The sequence below is a fragment of the Conger conger genome, chromosome 6 (genome assembly GCF_963514075.1).
Source record: "Conger conger chromosome 6, fConCon1.1, whole genome shotgun sequence".
Classification (NCBI taxonomy): Eukaryota; Metazoa; Chordata; class Actinopteri; order Anguilliformes; family Congridae; genus Conger; species Conger conger.
The window spans coordinates 50038716-50060959 of NC_083765.1; the positions used below are offsets into that span (position 1 = coordinate 50038716).

Consider the following 22244-nt stretch of genomic DNA (forward strand, 5'->3'; position numbering starts at 1 on the left):
CACCTTCCTGTCAGCTTTGACCAGTCTGGCCCTTCTCCACTGACCGCTCTCATTAACAAGGTGTTTTTGCCTGCAGAACTGCTGCTCATTGGATCTTTTTTGTTTTTTGCACCATTCTCTGCAAACTCTCAGACATTCTGTGTGTGAAACCCCCAGGAGATCAGCAGTTTCTGGCAACAACAATCATTCCCCGGCCAAAGCCACTAAGATCACATTTCTTCCCCATTCTGACATTTGGTCTGAAAAAAAAGGAACCTCTTGACCATGTCTGCATGCTTTTATGCATTTTGTTGCTGCCGCATGATTGGCTGATTAGATATTTACATTAACAAGCTGGTGTTAATAAAGTGCTCAGTGAGTGTAAATCTTCAATGACAGCACTGGTTTAAAAAGAAAATCACTTTCTTGTCGAAACAGTCTCTACATTTAATTCTGCAGGACTGTCAATAGTCAAATGCACAATTTATTTCTTCTACGGAGCAGCAAGTACTGGGTTGTGAACCGGCACTGTGAAATTATGGCACTGCAGAGAATGGATTTCTTAGGTCAGGTTTCCTAGTTCTGATAATTCATCTGCCCTCTCTCCAACAGGCTATCTATTCTGTTCTGTTCCCTGGTCTCAGACTCCTACTGTGGGAGAGAGCTCATATGTAGCAGCCTGGACCAACTCATCATGCAGCCCAGGTGTGTATCTGCTTAACCAGGAGGTGTGGTTGACTTGGCGTGGCCCGTAATTTGGTACTTTGTAGAGGCCCCTTAGGCAGCAATTACAGCTTTGACTCTTCTTGGGTAAGTCTCTAGAAGCTTTGCACACCTGGATTTTGGGCAGTTTATCGCATTCTTTCTGGCAGATCCTCTCAAGCTCGGTCAGATTGGATGGGAGGCATCAGTAAACTTCCATCTTCAGGTCCCTCCACAGATGTTCTATGGGGTTTAGGTCTGGGCTTTGGCTGGGCCACTCAAGGACAGTCAGAGGCTTGTCCCGAAACCACTCCAACGTTGTCTTGGCTGAATGCTTTGGATCACTGTCATGCTGAAGGGTGAACTGTCACTCCAGTCGCATGTACTTTGGAGCAAGGACCTCTCTGTATTTGGCTGCATTCATGCATCCCTCTATTCTGACCAGACTCCCTGTCCCTGCTGCTGAGAAGCAACTCCATGGCATGATGCTGCCACCACCATGCTTCACCTTAAGGATGGTATTCGCCAGGTGATGAGCAGTGCCTGGTTACATTTTTGTCTCAGCAGACCAGATAATCCTTTTCCTCACGCTCTCAGGGTCCTTTAAATGCCTTGAAGGCTGTCATATGCGTTTTACTCAGGAGTGGCTTCTGTCTAGCCACTCTACCATAGAGGCCTGTTTGATGGAGTGCTGCTGAGATGGTCGTCCTTCCGGCAGGTTCTCCCATCTCTGCAGAGGACTTCTGAAGCTCTGTTAGAGTCACTGTTGGGTTCTTGGCCTGACCAAGGCCCTTCTTGTCCAGTTGCTCAGTTTGGGTGGATGGGCAACTCTAAGAAGAGTCCTGGTGGTTCCAAAATTCTTCCATTTCACATTTATTGAGGCCACTGTACTCCTGGGAACACTCAACGTTTTACTTTTATACCCTGTCCTGATCTATGCCTCGCCACAGTTCCTTGGCTTGGATTTCATGGCTTGGTTTTTGTCCTGACATGCACTGTGAATATGTGAATGGCCTTTCTGAACCAAATCAATTCAATTTGCCACTGGTGGACTACACTCAAGGTCTAGGCACATTTCAAGGATAATTAAAGCAAACCGGATGCACCTGACCACAATCTGGAGTGCCACAGCAAAGGGTCTGAATACTTACGTAAATGAGAGATTCCAATTTTAGATTTTTAATAAACGTGCAAAAATGTCTGAAAACATGTTTTCATTTTTTTCCTTATGGGTTATTGAGTGTAGTTGGGCAAAATCTTCAATTTTACAAAAATTTACAACACAATGAAGTGTGCAAAAAGGGAAGGGATCTGGCTACTTTCTGAATCATCTGTATATCTGTAAATATAAAGAACTAAACAAAATTATTGAAATAGCAGATGTATTCAAAATATGGAGATACAAAAGAACACTGCAACAATGCAAAAATAGAAATTGTCCCATGAAAACAAATTTAAAAAAGATTTATATTTACAATGAATCCACTTCTGTTTTCTCAGCTCTGTCCTATTTTGATTCAGAAGAAATTCTTAATTCATGTTACATTGTAATAATTAATGCTGTAGTGGTCGGCTGTGGGATGCAATGAAAGCAGGGCACATCTGTAAGGTTGAAACCACCATGACTACTACGTGCTACAGAGAGTTTGTGTGACTCTCCTGTCTGGCATTAAAGCCTGTGGCATATCTTTCCCAGTGTTACAGAATAATGTCTACCATGTGCATAAGCTGTTGGGGTTACACAGATTTCATGAATCCCACGTAGATTTTTAATATGATTGTTTCATATGAACAAAAGTAAGAAGAATTTAAGAAAAGTTTAGTGAATGAGGCCCATTGTGTCTTACTGTGCAGAGCAAAATCCTTTGATTGGATCAAACAATTCAATGATTAATGACACTGACATAGGCATCCGAATTAATGCAAACCTTTTAAAATAAAAATAATTGAACATTTATTTATTAAAACAATTAGTTAGTTACTGATTGATTGACCAATTAGTTATGTAAAACTACTGAGAAAATGTGGTAAAAATGCTCCCATGTTTGTTGGTGCAGCACACATATTTCCACTTCTCACATTTTGCTTATCTGTATATTGTCCAGAAGATGGCAGCGTAGTTGCTATTACAGTTTATTTTTTTGGCTTTTTTTGTATAATGTTTTTTTTTTTACAATTGCTAACAAGCATTTTTCAAAAATCTTAAATTCATTTCTCACTCAACCACCAAAAATCTTTTTGCATACACTATTTATCATACACTCAAGTTCAATACCTACTGTAACATATAGGCTAAAATTCAAGCAATTTGCTAAGCCACAATTACTATATTCAAATGCATTCAAAATCCTAAAATGTTTTTTATAATAGTTATGGAAACAAACTGCTGCTTGAAGCTGCTGTATTCAATGCAGATTGTGCTGTTGATTATGAATTGATTATGTGCTGGTTATCGAATAGACCAATCACAGCTCATTCAGTTGGATACCCACCCAGGTGTTGAGGGGGTTCCAATTGCATGACCATCCACAAAAAAGGGTTACATCCTTGGACTGATTTTGTTGAAGACGTACCCAGGAGAAAAATAGAAAGGTTGGTGAAAGAGGAAGACAAATGGCTGGATGATGTAGGGGGAGAGGGAGAGGAGTGCAGTCGCGTGTTGCCATGCAACGTAAAGGATGGCTGCTGGATGCCAGGGTATCAGTATCAGTGATGATTGGCAGGGCTGGATCAGGCATGCACAGAGGCTGTTTCTCCAGTGTATAGCAAGAGAGGACGTAAGGCCTGATCTTGACGAGAATATGTGCCCAAATTCAGTAGATGGGCTAGACCCAGTAAGACTTCCAGTATTTTTTTCCACAGAAAACTATATCAATTTTACTGTATTCAAGTATTGCAATTTTTGTTTCTCATTTTTATGTGTAATTTCTGTATGTCAATAAAACCTTTACTGCAGCTTTTCTATAACTAGTCCCTGTTGCATATACTGTGGCACATTCCATAGAGTAAAGCCATGTCATTCTGCCATTCTGTTTTGTAATGGAAAGTTCTACAATTTAAAAAATAATAATAATTCATTGTTTAAACTATCAACCAAAGAACAAAGTAATGCTTAAGCTAATTACAATACAAAATAGAGCACAAATGCTGTTCTACTTCAAAGATTAACGTACATTTATGCACCGACTGCAATGCCACCTGTCTTTATTGCTTTTAGATCATTGTGCTATGATTGATGAAGTATTATTTTTTTGAAGAAAACCAGTGCTGATAATTTGGTAGAATGATTTTATGTTTGTGTTTGTCCCTTTGGTGCACTTTGAGGATGAAATGAACTCTTGTGCCAAGCTGCTTGTTGGTGCAGAGAGCGGTTTTATTGGGTTCAGATTCGGTGACCGGGAAGGCCACTGAAGACCATTGAACTCATTGTCATTTTCAGGAACCCAGTTTGAGGGGAGTTGCTCCAGGGGAGGATTGTCTCCTGATTAGTCTAATCAACTGTACGTCGCTCTGGATAAGAGCATCTGCCTAATGCCGTTAATGTAATGTAATTGTTATGTATGGTCCAGGGAACCCAGACGCAGACCACAGGATAATCCAAAAGAGTAGTTTTAATGTCAGTAGTCACAAGCCAAGAGATCCAAAACACAGCCAAAAACTAAAAAGCAAAAGAATAGTCGAAAAAACAAGCGAGAGGTCAAAATCCAGAAAATCACAGGGCGAAGGTACAGCAGGGCAAAAGCAAAGTCGAAGTCAAGGCAAAGGGGTGTCTTTCAAGAATCTCTATAACAAGGCTTACAAACAATCGGCACTTATCAAGATCAACGTTCTGACAACGAAGCATACTGAGACTGAGGTTTAAATACAAGAGGGAAGGTGACAATCTAGGCGGGGCAGAGGAAAAGGTGGGCTAAACAAATGGACAACAGGTGGGGAAACACAATAGGGTAATAACATAATAACGGGAGGGAGACGAAAACGCGGACTGGATGCACGAAACAAAACATGCAAAACATACGGCTCCGGATTAGGGAGTAGACATTTGCATAGTTAGAAGACGTAGTGATAGTTAGAGACAGGTGCGAACACTTCGCTGAAATTAAACAAGTAATCAGGGATAGCATAGGGAGGCGGAGTTATAGAACAGTGCAGAAATACTAAGAGATAGCGTTAGTGAGTTAGTTTCGTGAATATTTCTAAACTATTGATGTTAGTTAGTTAGTTAGACAGACAGTAAGTGTATTAATCGGATTAGTACTGTACAAAACCTAGATTAGTAGTAGTTAGTAAGAATCGTGCTTTACAACATTTAACTATCAAGAAAAAGCAGGAAGTAAGAATCGTGAGTTTTAGAAAAAATGTTGAACCCCGAAAAACTACCGTAACCACCCGAATAGTGGGGCACGCAGACAGGGGAGTGACTAGACTGATAAACATTCAGACGTAGACATAACAGGGGAGGACAATAGAGAACTGTAATGGGAAAACATAAACCAGGTACTATGGGAAATGAATCATAAACAAGAATAAACATGAAAACATACAGAACAAATACAGAAACATTACAGTACCCCCCCCCCCTAAGAAACGCCTCTTGGCGTTTTAACAGGTGGCACCGGGTGAGTACGGTGAAAGTCTCTCAATAAGTCCTTATCCAGAACAAATCTGGATGGTATCCAGCTTCTGTCCTCGGGGCCATAGCCCTCCCAGTCGACCAGGTACTGAAGGCCCCTACCCCGACGGCGAACGTCCATAAGTCGCTGAACGGTGTAGGCTTCGCCTCCATCGATAAGTCGGGGGGGAGGGGGGGGTTCAGGGGTGGGACAGAGAGGGTGGGTAACAGCCGGCTTGATTCTGGAAACATGGAATGTAGGGTGAATCCGGCGCATGGTGGATGGAAGTCTGAGTCGCACTGCTGTGAGACTGAGGATCTTGGTGATGGGAAAGGGACCAATGTATCTGGGCGCCAGCTTACGTGTCTCGACGCGTAGAGGGATGTCTCTGGTGGTCAGGAAAACCTTTTGTCCAATACGGTAGGTGGGTGCCTTGGACCGATGCCGGTCGGCTGTTGCCTTCATCCGGGTACTGGCGCGCTGCAGGTTGATGCGGGTAGCTTTCCAGGTCCTGATGCAGCGCCGGATGAAGGCTTCAGCCGACGGGACTCCCACCTCCTCCTCTTGGGCAGGGAACAACGGGGGTTGATAACCTAGGCAGCACTCAAAAGGAGAAAACTTAGAAGCAGAGGAGGTGTGGGAGTTAATGGCGTATTTGGCCCAGGGCAGCATCTCACTCCACGAAGCAGCGTTACGCTCACAAAGGCACCTAAGCACTGTCTCGATCACCTGGTTGGCCCGCTCGGTCTGACCGTTGGTCTGAGGGTGAAAACCTGAAGATAAACTGGATGAAGAACCAATGAGTGTACAGAAAGCTTTCCAAAAACGTGCCGTGAATTGGGGACCTCTATCGGTGACAATGTTGGAGGGAATGCCGTGAAGACGGATGACATGTTGGGTAAGTAAGTTGGCTGTCTCTTTAGCTGAGGGGAGTTTAGGGGAACAAAATGCACAGCTTTGGAGAATCTATCTACTATAGTGAGTATGGTGGTGAAAGTGTTGGAGGGGGGCAACCCAGTGACAAAATCTAGTGCTATGTGAGACCAAGGGCGGTGAGGAATGGGAAGGGGTTGTAACAGACCTGATGGGGGTGAGTGAGATGGTTTACCTCGGGCACAGACCGAGCAGGCAGAAACAAAGTCCAGCACATCCTTCTTGAGACCTGACCACCAGAATCTTCTTTGGATGAAAGTAGTGGTACGTGAGATCCCAGGGTGGCATGAGAGGAGAGAAGAGTGTCCCCATTGTAACACCTGCATCCTGGCTGCCGGAGGTACATATAGGCGGTCAACCGGACAGTTACTCGGGCCTGCTTCACCATTCTGGGCCGTGCGGACAATGTCCTCGATCTCTAACTGTACCGCGTTGATGAAGCAGTTCGTGGGAAGGATGGTGTCCGGCCTCTCCTCCTTGCTGGAGGGTTCGAATCGTCTGGATAGGGCATCGGGCTTGACGTTTTTAGATCCTGGACGGTAGGCAAGGGTGAAATTAAACCTTGATTAGTAGTAGTTAGTAAGAATCGTGCTTTACAACATTTAACTATCAAGAAAAAGCAGGAAGTAAGAATCGCGAGTTTTAGAAAAAATGTCGAACCCCGAAAAACTACCGTAACCACCCGAATAGTGGGGCACGCAGACAGGGGAGTGACTAGACTGATAAACATTCAGACGTAGACATAACAGGGGAGGACAATAGAGAACTGTAATGGGAAAACATAAACCAGGTACTATGGGAAATGAATCATAAACAAGAATAAACATGAAAACATACAGAACAAATACAGAAACATTACAGTAATGTAATGTAATAGACTCTATCTTTATTTATTATTCTTTTTTCAATCTAAAGAAGCCCACCATGATATTTAAGGATGACGAGGTAAACCTAAGCTTTTGCATTTCAGTCTAATTTCTTCATCTTGTTATATTATGGTTGAAAGATTATGTTATTACTGATATGTTTATATACATTTAAAATGCGCTTGACTCTTTTAGCTCTAAAAGGGAGCTGTAGTGTCCCTGGTGTAGTAACCACGCAATGTTTGGATTTGTGCTATTTCTTGTACTTATTATTAATTATTACTTGATTTTCTTGCTTTTCAGTTGGAAAGGCAGTGGAGAGTGGAGGGTGGGGGGGTGGGTGGTATTATTTTTGTTCTGTTTTGTTGTCTGTGTTTTATTCATCTCTTTACGAAGCTGCTTGTTAGAAATCATATTTGATGTCAATACAATTAATGATAGCAACAGGACTAGGTAGCTATGACATCTTTCTGTGCTAATGGGGAAAGCCGAGTGCGATATACCAGCTGGGTTACGAAGGGCCTTAATAATGCCGTGAAGCGCGGAAGAGTCTTGACTTGTTTGAAAAAGCTCAATGCTGAAATTGCATTTATATGGAAGACACACTTGAGAAACCAAGAGCATTTTTGGTTGCGAAAGGGGCGGGTTGGCCAATTGTTCCATTCAAATTTCCATTATAAATCAAGGGGAACTGCAATTTTAATAAATAAGAACAATCCTTTCATCTCATCTCATGTTACCTCTGATCCACTTGGTAGGTGGTTACTGGGAACCTGTATAACACTCCTCTAACTTTATCTAATCTCTACGACCCAAACTGTGATGATGAGCTTTTCTTTTCAACATTTTTTGCATGCCTTTTTGAACAAAAATGCCAGAACATGGCGCTTTAATAATCTTTTAAGTCCTTCACAGATTATATAACATCTCAGATTGAATTCTTTCTGACAACAAAGAACACAGGAGGAGTATCAAAGAGCACTTTGTGGGAAGCTCTAAAAGCCTACCTCCGTGGCCAACTAATTTCTAACAAGTGCTGCGGCGAATATTCTGCGATCGGAACGCATCACCAATCAGATCTTAGAGTCAGACCGTCTTTGCTCCGTATCTCCCACTCCTGACCTGTACAAAGAAAGATTAGCACTTCAAACAGAATTCAACCTTCCATCGACAAATGAAAAGGCACAGCCGTTATTGGCAGCCTGTCACAGGTCTTATGAACATGGTGAGAAAGCTGGGAAGCTTCTGGCTTTACAATCAGACAATCTGCCACTTCAAGGATGATAACCGATATGCGATTGTCTGGACAGACAACTGTTGACCAACGGAATATCAATAAGGACAATTTGAACAATTCTACACTCGGCAAATTGAATATCCCAATGTTATTTGCAGAAGATAAAGCACAACTTGAAGAACCCCTGTCTCTTGAGGAATTGAATCATTCTATAAAGATCAAGCAAAGTTCTAAAGCTCCAGGACCTGACGGTTTTAGTTTGGAGTTCAATAAAGCTTTTTCAGTGTTGATTTCCCCATCTACTGCATGATGTTTTTAACAAATCATTTAATACCAATACACTTGCCCCGCCTTTTTACCGGGCCTGCATCTCTCTTTTCCTTAAGCGGGATGAAGACCCACTCAGGCTCCTGTAGAGCCCTTACTCTTTTGGATGTAGATACAAAATTATTAGCTAAAACACTGGCCACCAGTCGAGAAAAAGTCTTTCCCACAGTTATTTTGCAAGATCAAACTGGCTTCATGAAGAATAGACTTTTATTTTCAAACCTTCGCAGACTTTTGAATATTATTTACTCTTCGAGTCCAAACCCCCGGTACTCAGAGGGGCTCATTTCCCTAGATGCTGAAAAAGCGGGCTGAGTGTGATCTTTTTTCTGCCTTGGAGAGGTTCAGGTTTGGTGGAAAATTCTTCAGTTAATGAAAATGCAAATAAACAGACACAAAAAGTGAAATAAGATAAGAAGTGAAATAAACAATGGGCAGGCTTTAGAGATTGGCAATACATATCTTGCTCAACAAATATGATGGGAGGGGAAAAACTCCACTGTGAAAATGAAGAGTTGAAACTTGTTTGAATGATTACTATTACTATTTAAAAACTTTAAAGTCATTAAACAGTCTAAAAAGCGGTAAGGCAATAGAATGCCCGATTGAATATCTTTGTTCAAAAACCCTCAACTGACAGGCTCTTCATACAAAAAGAGGTCAAAGTGCATGTTTAATGTAACAATGTGTTTAAATGGGTTCTATGAATGAATGGTTTTTCTTTTAAAGAATACCATTATCATGAGAATAATGTCTTCAATACAGTATTCTCTGAGGAAGGACAATGTTTTGCATTTAAGCATAATAACTCTGAGTGAATTCTGATAAGCACGTTTTTCCATCCTTACAATTCCAGTTGGGCCTGTTGCATATACTTCTGCTGCAGAGGGGGGAGTCCTATCTCACCTGACCTGCCTTTATTGAAATCCAACCGTACGTCATGCAGCCTATTTACAATGCTAATTTCACAGTCCATCTGTGACGCTTGACAATGTGGGTGGATAACACAAGCTCATTAATAGATCAGAAAGGGAGTGTGGCTTAGAAATCTGAACAGGCAGGGCTGACGCGTGGTACAAACACAAATAGGTTATGCCAAACAATCAAGTCAAATTTGGGAATTTTGAAGTACAGAACGTGAAATTCCTTTTAATTAGTGTTTCCATGATGAACTACATTCCGGATGCAATACCATTTTCAGGCAAATAAATACGCTGATAAACACCTGCTTCATATGTTAGACACAATAGTGAATGGTGATGCACTGTCCCAAATGTAGACTAGCACGATTAGGAGAAAAACAAGAACCCAAAATGATTGAAATAACATGTGCGACTGTAGCAACAGTTACAAATGCTTTCAGTTAAAAAAACAATTCAGTGTGAGACGTCAACCTGGGTCTGAATTTCAGAGACTTTGTTTCCTGCATTCTTGTGACTTTTACAGTATGAAAGGAATGCTTCTTTTTGGGGTTTTTTCTCTCATTCTCCATTTTTTAAAAACTGTAACCCATTATCTCCCATGTGCCTGTTTGTAATTAACTAGCTGTATATCTCTCACACATTATCTCTCTTGTGTCTGTGCATATCTAACGAGCTGTATATCTCTCACACATTATCTCTCTTGTGTCTGTACATATCTAACTAGCTGAGGCTGTCACTCCCTCTCGCCATCAGTCTCTGGTTGTGATGATTTTGCAGAGGGTGGGGTATTCCTCAGAGTCTTCTCTTTCTCCGGAGCGCACCCTGCTCCGTCTCCATGGTGTATGATCAGGGAGGTACGGTCCTGCACTTCACAGTCCCTGTGGCCGTCCAACCCTTCTTTTTGTCCGTTTTCTCCAGCACAGGGTACGCTGTGTACAGCAGTCAGTCTGACTCCATGTCAATATTTTGTCAATTCATTCATTCATTCATCATCCTAACCCGCTTATCCTGAACAGGGTCGCAGGGGGGCTGGAGCCTATCCCAGCATACATTGGGCGAAAGGCAGGAATATACACCTTGGACAGGTTGCCAGTCCATCGCAGGGCACACACACCATTCACTCACACACATACCTACAGACAATTTAGACACTCCAATCAGTTTTTTTAATGGTCACGAATGAGAGAGCTCATTGTGTGTGTGTATATGTGTGACTGTGTATGTATGACAGGACCGAATTTAAGTAGTTTGAATTCCCGGTTACCCAGTAAGCTTCCCGTAACCAACCATAATAAATAGTCTAATGAATGGATGAAGACGTGAGGTTCAGTAGATACAAAAATATAATTATTTATTTATTTTCTCTTCCAGATAAAATATACAGGCCATAAGCAGTAACAATGTAACAATGTTTTACCTCATACAGTATGTAGCCTATTGCTAGCCAGGCTAACTTAGTTTACTAGGACAAATGCCCTGACCTCCTGGGTGATAGGATTTTACGCAGCAAACCAAAATGTTTTACAAAGCAAACCAAAAAAAAGTAAACTTAACCAAACTAAAGAAAATAACACAGCACACCCATGCAAGTCAGAGAAATAAAACACCACTAGAGCAGAGGGAAGCCAGCAAGCAAAAAGGCCACCAACAATTACATACAGTCGGGGTGTCTCGGTGGTGCAGCCTGTAGAGCACTGACCGCATGCTCATTGTGAGCCGCGATGTCGGCGGTTCGAATCCGACCGTCCGACATTTGTCGCATGTCTTCCCCTCTCTCTCGCTCCCATTCTTCCTGTCTCTCTATACTATATACTGTCCAATAAAGCTGAAAAAGGCCTAAAAAATATCTTTAAAAAAAAACCCAATTACATACAGTCAAGCACTAATAAACAAAAGAACATAGCGATGGCTAGTAGCAACTTCCAGCTATCCGAGTTATGGCTAACAGGCAGGAAAGGGGAGATGCAACCTCTAGCCAGTGAGGAGAGCAGGGCGCACAGCGGACCATAGGAACAGAACAGCAACAGCCACAACCGCCACACAGACCCGTGCGACAGCTAGAGAGACGGAGCACCCTGCGTACGAATACTGAATGCAAGATTGTCGAGCACCAAGCAACAAGCTGACGAACACGAAAGTAACGAGGCAATCCAGCAATAAGATCCCGGAAATGCAGCATGCCACGGCGGCTGTAACCCGATGGCAACCGGTACGGAAGATTGAAAAGAGGGGCGAGAGGCCGCGACAAAGTCGTCCCGGAAAAAGGCGGATGTCTCCCGTGCAACCCTGCGCCCTATTTATGGAATAGGCGGGGCAGGGAAGAGAGATTCAACCGACTGGTTCAGGTGAGAACTCTTCCTGTTACATATGCAAGGCTCAAGCTGAGGTAGGCTAATGACTCTGTTTAAGTTTCGCGTAGCCTGCCTGCTTGTGAAATTAACGGTGCTGCTGACAAATGATAACTGCCGGGAAGTGATGAACAATGCACAAAATAAAACAATGTGTGATTTAGATAGATGGCATGACAAGATATGACTTAACCCCTTAAGTATTTCCCTATTTCTTCACACAAATTTAAAAAGAGTCAGAATTACTCCAAATATTACAAAAATAACATTACAGAAACTGAAACACAGTGAAAGTTCACAGTTAATGGAATTAAAATAACTATATTAAAAAACACAAATGTCTTATGGATATCGGGACCTAAAAACTCTGGAAAGGTGTACAATATGGGACCGTTGAAACAAATCAAAGGGGCTTCATTGAACAAGTGCTCAGGCACCCGGACCCACGCCCTCTGCACGTGGCTGTTGTGGTGGACACATAGCACTACAGTGTGACAAACAAACAAACAAACACACTGACTGTCCCCGGGGGACAACTACTAAGAGAAATTAAGATTAATATGCCCCAAACATTATGGTGCCCTTACATGGTGGGGTATGTATAACAGTGCTGCAATTTCTCGGTGGTGAAACCAAAACTCCTTTTGTAAAAGCTGAGAATGGACACTTTAACCCCATGTGAATTGTTTTATTACAAACCTAAAATTGTGAGGAAAATATGCTGTTACCCCAAGCATTAAGGAACTCTCTGTACGTGCTATGCTGTACGTGCTAAGTCTAGATGGCTGATAAACTGCAGTCTGTAACAGAAGAAACTTCTTGGAATTATTAAGCAACCGTGCCATTGAATGGTTTTTCCATTATCCGCAATATGGAGATCCTCCTGGGGTTGTCGTGCTGGACTGGAACATTTGCAATGCGATACTGAGAAGCTCTTACCTTAAACTAGATGAGTGGGGGCAAGGGAGATACAAGAGGACAGGAGTTCTTGTTTATCACATGACTTTGGCACTCTGTCGAAAGAGGGACACACTTCAAGCTCAGTGCTTTCAAGGCTAATTGAGATGGAAAGACAAAGTGCTTGCAACGAAAAGTAAGAGGTACTGTGAATGTCAATCAGTAGCAGTAAAATGTGACCTTGCCGTAATGAAGTAGAGAACAGCGGAAGCCTGGCATTCTTTTAAAGCACCCTGATGCTTGTGTTTACTCCGTTTAAATGTCAAGATAAGAGCTACTTAAAACAACGAAGGATTGATCCGTGAAAAATAGTTCAGTTATTTTCAAATAATCTTGATGCAGGACATACAGAGATAATTATAAAGCAAATTATTCTTTGATTGCAAAAATCAATGTTTGCCCAGTTGTTTGCCTGGCTGATATAATTAAATATGACCTTTCCTAGGGTGGACAACCAAAAATTTTATTTCCGGAAAGCAACATGAATATTGTGATTCAAATATCAGTTCAACCCTAAATTAAATTAAATTCAGTTCTTCTGCAAGTGGCACCGCCACAAGATGGCTGCCATGGCTCGGAAATAGAATTACTGATGTGCCTGCTGTTCTTTTTTTTAAATTATTATCTAAACTCATCGTACTCGCTCCAGTGTGAATTACAGCCCCAACGCTCACATTCCACAGACTACTGCAAGAAAGAGAACAGCCTATTTCCAATGCTGTTTGTTTTCTCATTGTGATTCTGGGTCAGATAAAAGACAAGCTTGACATCATAATAAACAACCTCATGTCATGAAAGAGTCTGAAGGTCTTGCCAGTCTGCATGGTATTGCTCCAGGCATGTGACTAAGCACTACAAAAGGCCTATTACATGCCACCCTGTATGGCTGCTGATCGCTTCACATCAATAACCAACGTGCTCTTTACAGATAGTCTGCATTGACAGGGTGAGGGACAGATGAACCAGGAGTAAGAGGAACGAGGCATACTGTAATATCTCTAGTCCGAACAGGCGAAGGCACAAATCGTAATCCAGAATCAAGAAACCAAAGTCCTGGCAGAGAGATACACAGGGGATCCAAAACCAAACAGAATCGATACAGACAGGGAACTGGGGAGCAAAAGGCTTAGAACAATACAGAGAACCAGACTGGGCAGAAACTAAGTGCGAACTAGCAACAAGAGTAGAAAAGGACCGGCTTAAATACACTAACAAATGAGTAAACGATAAACAGCTGTGCAAAGAGATAAGCAGGAAACAGGACTCAGGTGAAATGAAAACAATACAAGGCATAACAGAACAGACTACGGACAGCGAAGTGGGACGCAAGACACAAACACCGGACAAGAAACAGAAAATGCCAAAACAGAGATAAACTCGGAGAGAAGTACAGACATTGTGGAGGAATTAGGCGATGTCCAGGACATTTGTCAGTCTGTGAATTACATTTGTTCTCAGTCTCAAAACAGCAGATTTGCCTTTCTTTCGACAGAAGAGGATGCTCACAGTTGAAGTGTCATGTTGCATTAATGGTTTCCCCACGTTCAGCCTTTGAGGTAAGAAAGTGCATTAAAGTATGCATGCGCACAGCTGCTCTGGCTGAAAGCTGGTTGCTTGTGATGGCCTTTGGGATGTGAAGTTTCAAAGTACATTAAAAAGAATGCCTGATGGATGCTTGGTTTTTTATGTTGCATAAGCTTAAGAGAATATTGCATCCAATATTGCATGCAACTGGGAGTCAGGAGCTGGGGGCTGGGATAGGGATGGGTGTTCAGTTCCACCCCCCCGCTCCCCAGTCATTTCTCCCTCAAAGGCTGCTTTAAAATTCTGATTTATGACAGACATCCTCATAGGGCTGTCAAAGCACCGATTCAATAATTACATATACAGTGCAGGGGTGGCCTCTTAACGCTAAGAACCTCTTTAATAGCATCGATCCCTCTTAAAATAACGCAGGTTTCCCGAACAGATTCATAAAGAAAGTATCTCTTTCGTTCCCTCATCAAGATCACAAGAAAGAGCCTCTTTAAGATAAGTGTATGTGTATTAATGTCACATTGATAACTTGACTACTTTTAGTCCAATTGAATGCCACTAGCAAGAAAATGCTCACTTCATTGTGTTTCATTAATAAAACAAATTTCTGTGCCTCTATACTTGTATAAATAAGGCCAAAACATTACCATCCCTGCAATGTGGAGAAAAGGCTAAATTGTACCTCAGGAAACCCAGCGCCTGAAAGGTGCATAAGAATACATAAAGAACGCAGTAAAATTGCGATACTTAACATAATAATCAGGGTACATTTTAAACCACGAGACCACTTCACAGGAATTTTTCCATAACATTATGTCTATTATTCATGGAGTCTTGGAATTTTATTTTTGTACTTGTACCTGTTTGGTTGCATTTTCATTTTGCTTTGATTATTTTAATTGATCTATTTGTTCTGATGCATTGAACAAAAACCAGGGGAAATGAATAAATACTGTATGTACATCAAATTCCAGTAATTATTAAAATGGCCGAGTGAATGAATGAGAAATCCGGAGAATCGCTTACACACCTTAAACAAATTCAGCACGTCTTAAATTAGATCTTAAATTAACATGCTGAATGTTTAGGCTCTTTTATAATGCCACTGTGATGCAATGATTTGATGTGACACAGCAACCTACATTGTGCTTTCTCTTATTCATGAACTACAGGCTTTACCTGCAAGATGTATTCCAGCTATTTATGCAGTGGGGAGAAATAGCACAATAACCAACGGGAAAAAAGATTGCAAAGATAGCAGTTTTCATTAGTGGCTTGTTCCTCCTCACAATGTCTGCCCTGAAGCACTCTGAGCGATAAGCCAACCATACATTTTCCTCAGAGGGATAGGGATGTTGCTATGGTGATTCATCTTGTGGACAAATTAGTTTCATATGAGTAGAGGTTCCTGGGGTTTAAAATAGTCACCAACATACAGCTATGATCTCAGCCTGTCTTTATTTTTTGCGTGTAAAATGTACCTGTGCTTATGTTGGATTGATTGGCTGCCCCTTACAACATGTGGGAGTAAATCAACAAGCTTCAATAATATGTTTCCAGCTTACAGCATTATTTACTAATATACTGAAATATCACCAGGACTGTTGTTTGTACCTTTTCATTTGCAGTCCAGATTGTATGGCTTATGTTTCTTATGTTAATTATTATATAATAAGAAACCTTATGAATATCCATTATACATTATATACATTATATATTAGACAGTGCAGCAGGACTTCTCAAGAGGGTAGTAGTTCTGCCCCGCATTTAACAAACAAAGACAATTCATTTCAAATAAAGCAGGTTCTACGTGTTTCATATTTAAATCAAATGTCACCTATTTAAGATGCGTCACTTTTTTCACCTCTTGAGAAAAGCAGACATTTAGCCGGTGAAATGCCCAGACACTTTTTCATGTTTTGCGGGAGACTAGCTCCCCCTTCCACTACTTGTGAATCATCATCCCAGGTCCATGACGGTAAAAGCCGAGCAGCAATGTGCACTCGCCGTGGAGTTAGACGTCTCAGTCACTCACAGACAACGGGCCGATTGTATTTAATGTATTTAATGCTTATATCGAGTATCCGAGCATCTTGTATAGCTAATGGTCTTAGTGAGTTTTCTGTACAAAGGCGAGCTGTGGTGGAGCTCCTCAGTTGGCCGCGAGGATCTGGTCAGCCCAGGCGCGCAGGGCCGTGACGCGGGCGTAGACAGCGGGGATGGTGGTCGAGCAGCGGCTGCTGCCCCACGACACGATGCCCACCAGGTTCCAGGCACCATCCTTCTCACACACCAGGGGGCCTCCAGAATCACCCTGCAGCAGAGAGAGGGGGGGAGTTGGGGGGGCTGTTGATTTGGAAAACACTGCCGAGTGGCAAAGCTGAAAATAACTGTGAAACCCGAATGCCTTCGAGCGCACAGTTACAGGATCTATCTTTCAATCTAGAAGAGTATTACTGCGTGAGTGCAAGGGAAAATGTTCAGTGTTAAATCGACGTAGATAGACAATACTTTGATCTGACACAGGATATGAAATCCCTACTGTGTAGCAATGGAGGTGAGTGATATTAGATAATCCAGGATAGGCTTGCGTTTTCAGATTTAAAAAAAGATATTACTTAAAGGAGTAACATGGTGGTTGAATGTGACACTTGCCTCTTTTTAATTTAAATGTATTTTACCATAGCAATTTCCCTCTTCGGAGACAGGATAGCTAACTTAGTATATGAACTATCGATAGCTAAGGTAAGGACACTGAGTTATCTAATGATAATGTTTGCTAGCTAGCTAGCCATGTTAAGATAAAAGCACAACTGTAATGTCCTTATGAAAACGTTATTGCTAACGTTTATTGATAACGTCACCTTATGAAAGCAAACAAGCTAGCTGGATTTGTGTGTGAAGTGCTGGCAGTGAGGAGTTCTAAGGGCAGCATGTGATGAGCAGGAGTCGACAAGAAGGACGTGGAGAGTTGGGTGCAAAAGTAAACGGACTACTATGGGACACAAACGAGTGAGAAGTTCAGGCGATGAGCAGCTAGACGTGAGGTCCTGGACCACCCACCATGCAAGAGGTAGCACCGTCACCTCCAGCGCAGATCATCACATCAGAGATGTTTTCCCCCCAGAAGGCCATGCACTCCTCATTGGACAGCAGGGGCAGGGCAGTCTGCTGGAGTTTGTTGGGAGTGAACATAGCTGGGGAGAATTGAGACCATCCATCACACAAGTCCTGAGGAAGTTCTGAGAATTTATTGCTCCTGATGCAGCGCCACGTTCTCATTTACGGTCCTTTCTTTTGCACAAGCTTATTGGAATTCATTGCTGACAGGCTGCCCTAAATCAGCTGTTTCAGGAAGACTAGGGACATTAGGAACCACAGAACCTGGAGCTAGAGTGCTAACTGCTGAATTTGGAGGGTGATGCAGTCAAATTACAAAATGGTTTGGTGTTTTATTTTTCCTTGTGTAGGTTTGTTACATTTGTTGTCCTGCTCTGATATGAAATTCTTGTAACGTGGCACAAACAAATAACAGATTCTTCTTCTATGAAAAATGTTAACTTCAGTGCCTGAACCCACCCTCCGTCGCCCCCTGGTGGAGACGCTGGACTCACCGTTGTGACGGGTCAGGCCCCAGCCAGAGGTGACACACTGCATGCCCGGGCTGTACACATCGGAGGAGGCAGCCATGCACACAGGCGACACATAGAGGTTCATGGTGACCGGGGCGGTCAGCTTGATCAGGGTAATGTCATTGTTGATGGTGCTAGGGTTCCACTCGGGGTGAGTGAAGACCTAAATCAGGACAGAGAGTCATGTATTTTTAAAAAAAGCCCACGTCCATTCATTCAGTATCATTCATTCAGATTGTTCATCCTAACAATCCCGATTTAAGCCTTTTGAGGACTTGTCAGTGGGCAGTAAGTCCAGTCCCACAAGTAGATATTAGTTTGGTTTTGCTAAATGGACAATGCTGTACACACAAGATAACAATGATATTTTCCTCCATTCAAATAATGAGAAAATGGCGAAACTGAATGGAAAATAACAGGCTAGTCAGCATTACAATTTGCAATGAATTAACAGAAAGTTTTTAGCGCCTGTGAGGGAGGGTAGGCCTATTTTATCTTCTGGCATAAAATGAGGATGAAATTGGCATCACGATCTCCTTGCCCTTGCCCACATCCTCTGCAGTGAGGTGTCTGATGAAAATGAGACTAGCATGTGAGAGGCACAAGATGGCTCCAGCGCTCTACCTGTGCCACCCTCATGGTCTGAATATTTTCAATGGTGCTCTTCTTGTCATGCTCCCCAACAATGACGCGATGGCTGGTCCTAGGCCATGAAAGAAATGAGGGAAATTAGAAATAAAGATTTGATCCGTCTCACTCGTCCGTTTGAGATTCCACCCGAACATAAGCCTTATTCCTTCTTCTCTCGTCGATTGTGTGAACTTTATTGTGTGAAATGGACCGGTGTAAACATATTTTGTCACACAATTTGTCAAGTTTGTTCCTTATAATGTGTGAACGAATTAAACTATTAATTCATTCATTCATTCACGTATTCATTCAACATTATCAAAATCCTTAGGGCGACATTATTAATTATTTAAAGCATAATTATGTAATTATGCAATTATGAATACTGCTGTACTGCTGTACAAAGACTTACCGGACACCACAGTGGGCAGCTGTCACCACCCAGTACTCACTGATGAGTGATCCTCCACAGAAGTGGAAACCAGTGTAGTCCTGCAGCCCAAGACCAGCACACAACCATGAACAACCACACAACCATGAGCAACCACACAACCATGAGCAACCACACAACCATCAACAAACACACAGCCATGAAAAACCACACAACCATGAGCAACCACACAGCCATGAACGACCACACAATCATGAGTAACCACACAATCATGAACAACCACAGAACCATGAACAACCACACAACCATCAACAACCACACAGCCATGAACAACGACACAACCATGAGCAACCACACAGCCATGAGCAACCACACAGCCATAAACAACCACACAACCATGAGCAACCACACAGCCATGAACAACCACAGAACCACGAACAGCCACACAAACATTAAGTGTGCATGTAAAGTGTAATGACAGATATTGATTGATATTGAGTTCAGTACATCTTTGTTGTCGCAGCGATGACACAGTACCTGCAGAGACACCTGCCAGGGCCAGGAATGGGGCACGGCCTCCTCACCGCTCACGATGCGGGCATAGCCGCTCACCACCGGGGGGATGGCGGGAGTTCCACAGCCTGCAGGGGGCGCCAGAGAGAGAGACACATTAGGGGGCAACATTACCTCAGGCACTAAGCGTCGTCTGGCAGTGGGAAGGTTGCCGGTTTGATCCCCCGCCCCAGGTGTGTCGAAGTGCGCCTGAGCAAGACCCCTCACCCCTCGCCTGCTCTCTTTCTAACTGATTGGTACCATAAATGACAGCCTACCACCATTGGTGTGCGAGTCTGTGTGTGTGTGTGTGAATGGGTGAATGAGAGGCATCAATTATAAAGCACTTCCGATAAAAGCGCTGTATGAATGCAGTCCACTTACCATTTACCAGAGAGAGAGGTCATGGCTGAATGGCCTGCAACCAAGGTTTCATACCAGCAGTACTATGCTGACTCAAAGACAAAAGGGAATCTTGCACCAAATTCCCGATAATACTTTCCTTTAAATGATGTCACTTGCCCATCTGTTTGCCATGAATATAAAGGCATTTAAAATGATTCATGTGTCATCACATATGCTGGCAGCATGCTGTCCTAGAAAAAATACTTCACAGTTTTGGCTGCACCAAAGCCATTACTCAAGCAACCTGCTCCCAGAAGCCAGTCCATCTTTCGTGTTGTGCTCGCGACAAGCTAAGGAATGTCACATAGTAGATGACACTAATGTTTTTTGTGATCTCTTATTTTAATCACGATATGTAGTGTATCTCACCACAGCTCTTAACTTCCCTAAGTAGAACATGAAGGTGATTTTCAAAGCTGAAGTGAAGTATTGAAGACACCACAGATGTAAAAAGTGCTTCATAAATTCTCTGCAGTTTTGCGCTCTCAAGCCATTTCTCACCACTCTTCTTCCTGTGTTGCATTGCACACATACCGTATTCAAGGCAAACAAATGCTATTTACCATAAGCAGCGCCAAGGACGGCAAAGCAGGACAGCAACCACAGGAAAGCCATTGTTCAGAATGTGTGATTTTGGAGGCATGTGCGGCTTTTATAACGCCTATGCAATCTTCATTTTTGAACCTGAGATGACCAATAGGAGCTAAGTTCATCTCCCCCCCCCCCCCCACCCCCTGTCACAGACAAACAGGTCACACTGATAGACGGGAGCATCTGTTTATCATCACTGGGCAATCGTACAGTTCCCAAACCCTGTCCAAGTGACATTCTGACATTGTTCATATCGCGGACCTGGGGCTGGACGCCCACGTGGTCAGAGATGAAAATAGCACTGGGTTCTTCTCACTTTTATCGTCCCAAGGGTACAGTGATCATGCGTTTGCTGCTACCGAAGGCATGTTCCGTCACCTGTTCACACAGGCACCTTGCTACCACGACAGCAAAAGCTATCGCTAAAGTCACACGCACATGTTGCATTACAATTAGGACCTTTGCATTCAACAAGCACCCTGAAAATCACTAATAGCATTGAATGTATTCTTCTGTAATGCATGTGCCTTACAGATCGGTGTCAAATGCATTCAAACTTAAGTTAATTTATTTATACTAATGTGAGTTCACTTGAGGAATCTCCATATGTGAAAGTTTAATGTTTTTTTTTTCCATCATTCACAATATCTTTGAAAGACATGTTCAGCTAACATTGCTGGTTATGCAGTTAAAAAGATACACATAATTATTTTATTTGTATAGGTTTGCTAGTAGAAGCTAACCATATGTACATTTAGTAAGCCTCTATAGGCAGTAATAATTGGCAATATCTGAAATTACTGCTATAAATTCTGCGGAGTATTTAAAAAAGACATAAGTCTCCACTTGCAGGTTGGTATTTTGTTAAACATGATGCAGCCTGAAGTTGTTGGTACCCTGCTTGACACATAACATACACTTACTGAGAAATACTGTTCCTGAGAAATACTTTTTTATAGATTAAAGCTCAACATATGCCTGTCTGGGCCCTATGGGACTGTCAATGTGCACCCATAGTTAATGTTTACAAAGTCAATGATTAAGATGATATTCTTATAATGATCAAAATGACCATAAGTTCATAGGTTTATGGAAATTATGAAAAGGGCTGGCCAGCCCTATGATAACCTTGTGTGATGTAGCACACAGCACCCACGCTGAGCCAGATACTGTATCTCCTGTCCTCTATCTGCACTGAACACCTGTGTCCTTTCTCATTTTCCCCACTGCCTTATCCATGATTCTTCTTCTAGTTTCATTGATATCTATTTATTTTTTTGCAGTTCATTAAATATAAATGATAGCCACCAATATTGTACAGTATATTTCCACTGAAAAATCAAAGCAAATGTTTATAGCCGTAGCACAGAATATGAGTTCCCATAATTTTATGTATTTCTTAGGCACTTTTGCATATCTACAACATGTATTTACATATATGTACATACACACATTAATACATATATATTAAATACATGTTGCTAATTTCTTTCTTTCATACATACACTCAGTGAGCACTTTATTAGGTATTTATTAGACTTCTTTTTTAGAGTCTTCTGCTGCTGTAACCTATCCACTTAGAGCAGTGGTTCCATAACTCGGTTCTGTGTATGCTGTTCTTC

General features: G+C 42.2%; 1 protein-coding gene across 1 annotated transcript; it reads right to left on the reverse strand.

Annotated features, from left to right (window-relative positions):
- Positions 1 to 16573: 16573 nt before the first annotated feature.
- Positions 16574 to 20646, reverse strand: LOC133130844 (chymotrypsin B-like). Its single transcript, XM_061245745.1, has 7 exons — positions 20595 to 20646; positions 19612 to 19715; positions 19096 to 19175; positions 18678 to 18756; positions 18036 to 18216; positions 17485 to 17618; positions 16574 to 16735 (listed from the first exon to the last, which is right to left on the reverse strand). Exons 1-7 carry the CDS (start codon positions 20644 to 20646, stop codon positions 16574 to 16576), a joined length of 792 nt encoding a protein of 263 aa, XP_061101729.1.
- Between the last annotated feature and the right edge of the window lie 1598 nt (positions 20647 to 22244).

What these genes read in the sequence shown, in the direction of transcription:
- LOC133130844 (XM_061245745.1), bottom strand. Translation starts at nt 20,646, where the DNA reads ATGGCTTTCCTGTGGTTGCTGTCCTGCTTTGCCGTCCTTGGCGCTGCT. An exon ending in CGTCCTTGGCGCTGCTTATG is followed by an intron (nt 19,716 to 20,594) that starts GTAAATAGCATT and finishes CGCCCCCTGCAG; the next exon opens with GCTGTGGAACTCCCGCCATC. An exon ending in AGACCATGAGGGTGGCACAG is followed by an intron (nt 18,217 to 18,677) that starts GTAGAGCGCTGG and finishes GTCCTGATTTAG; the next exon opens with GTCTTCACTCACCCCGAGTG.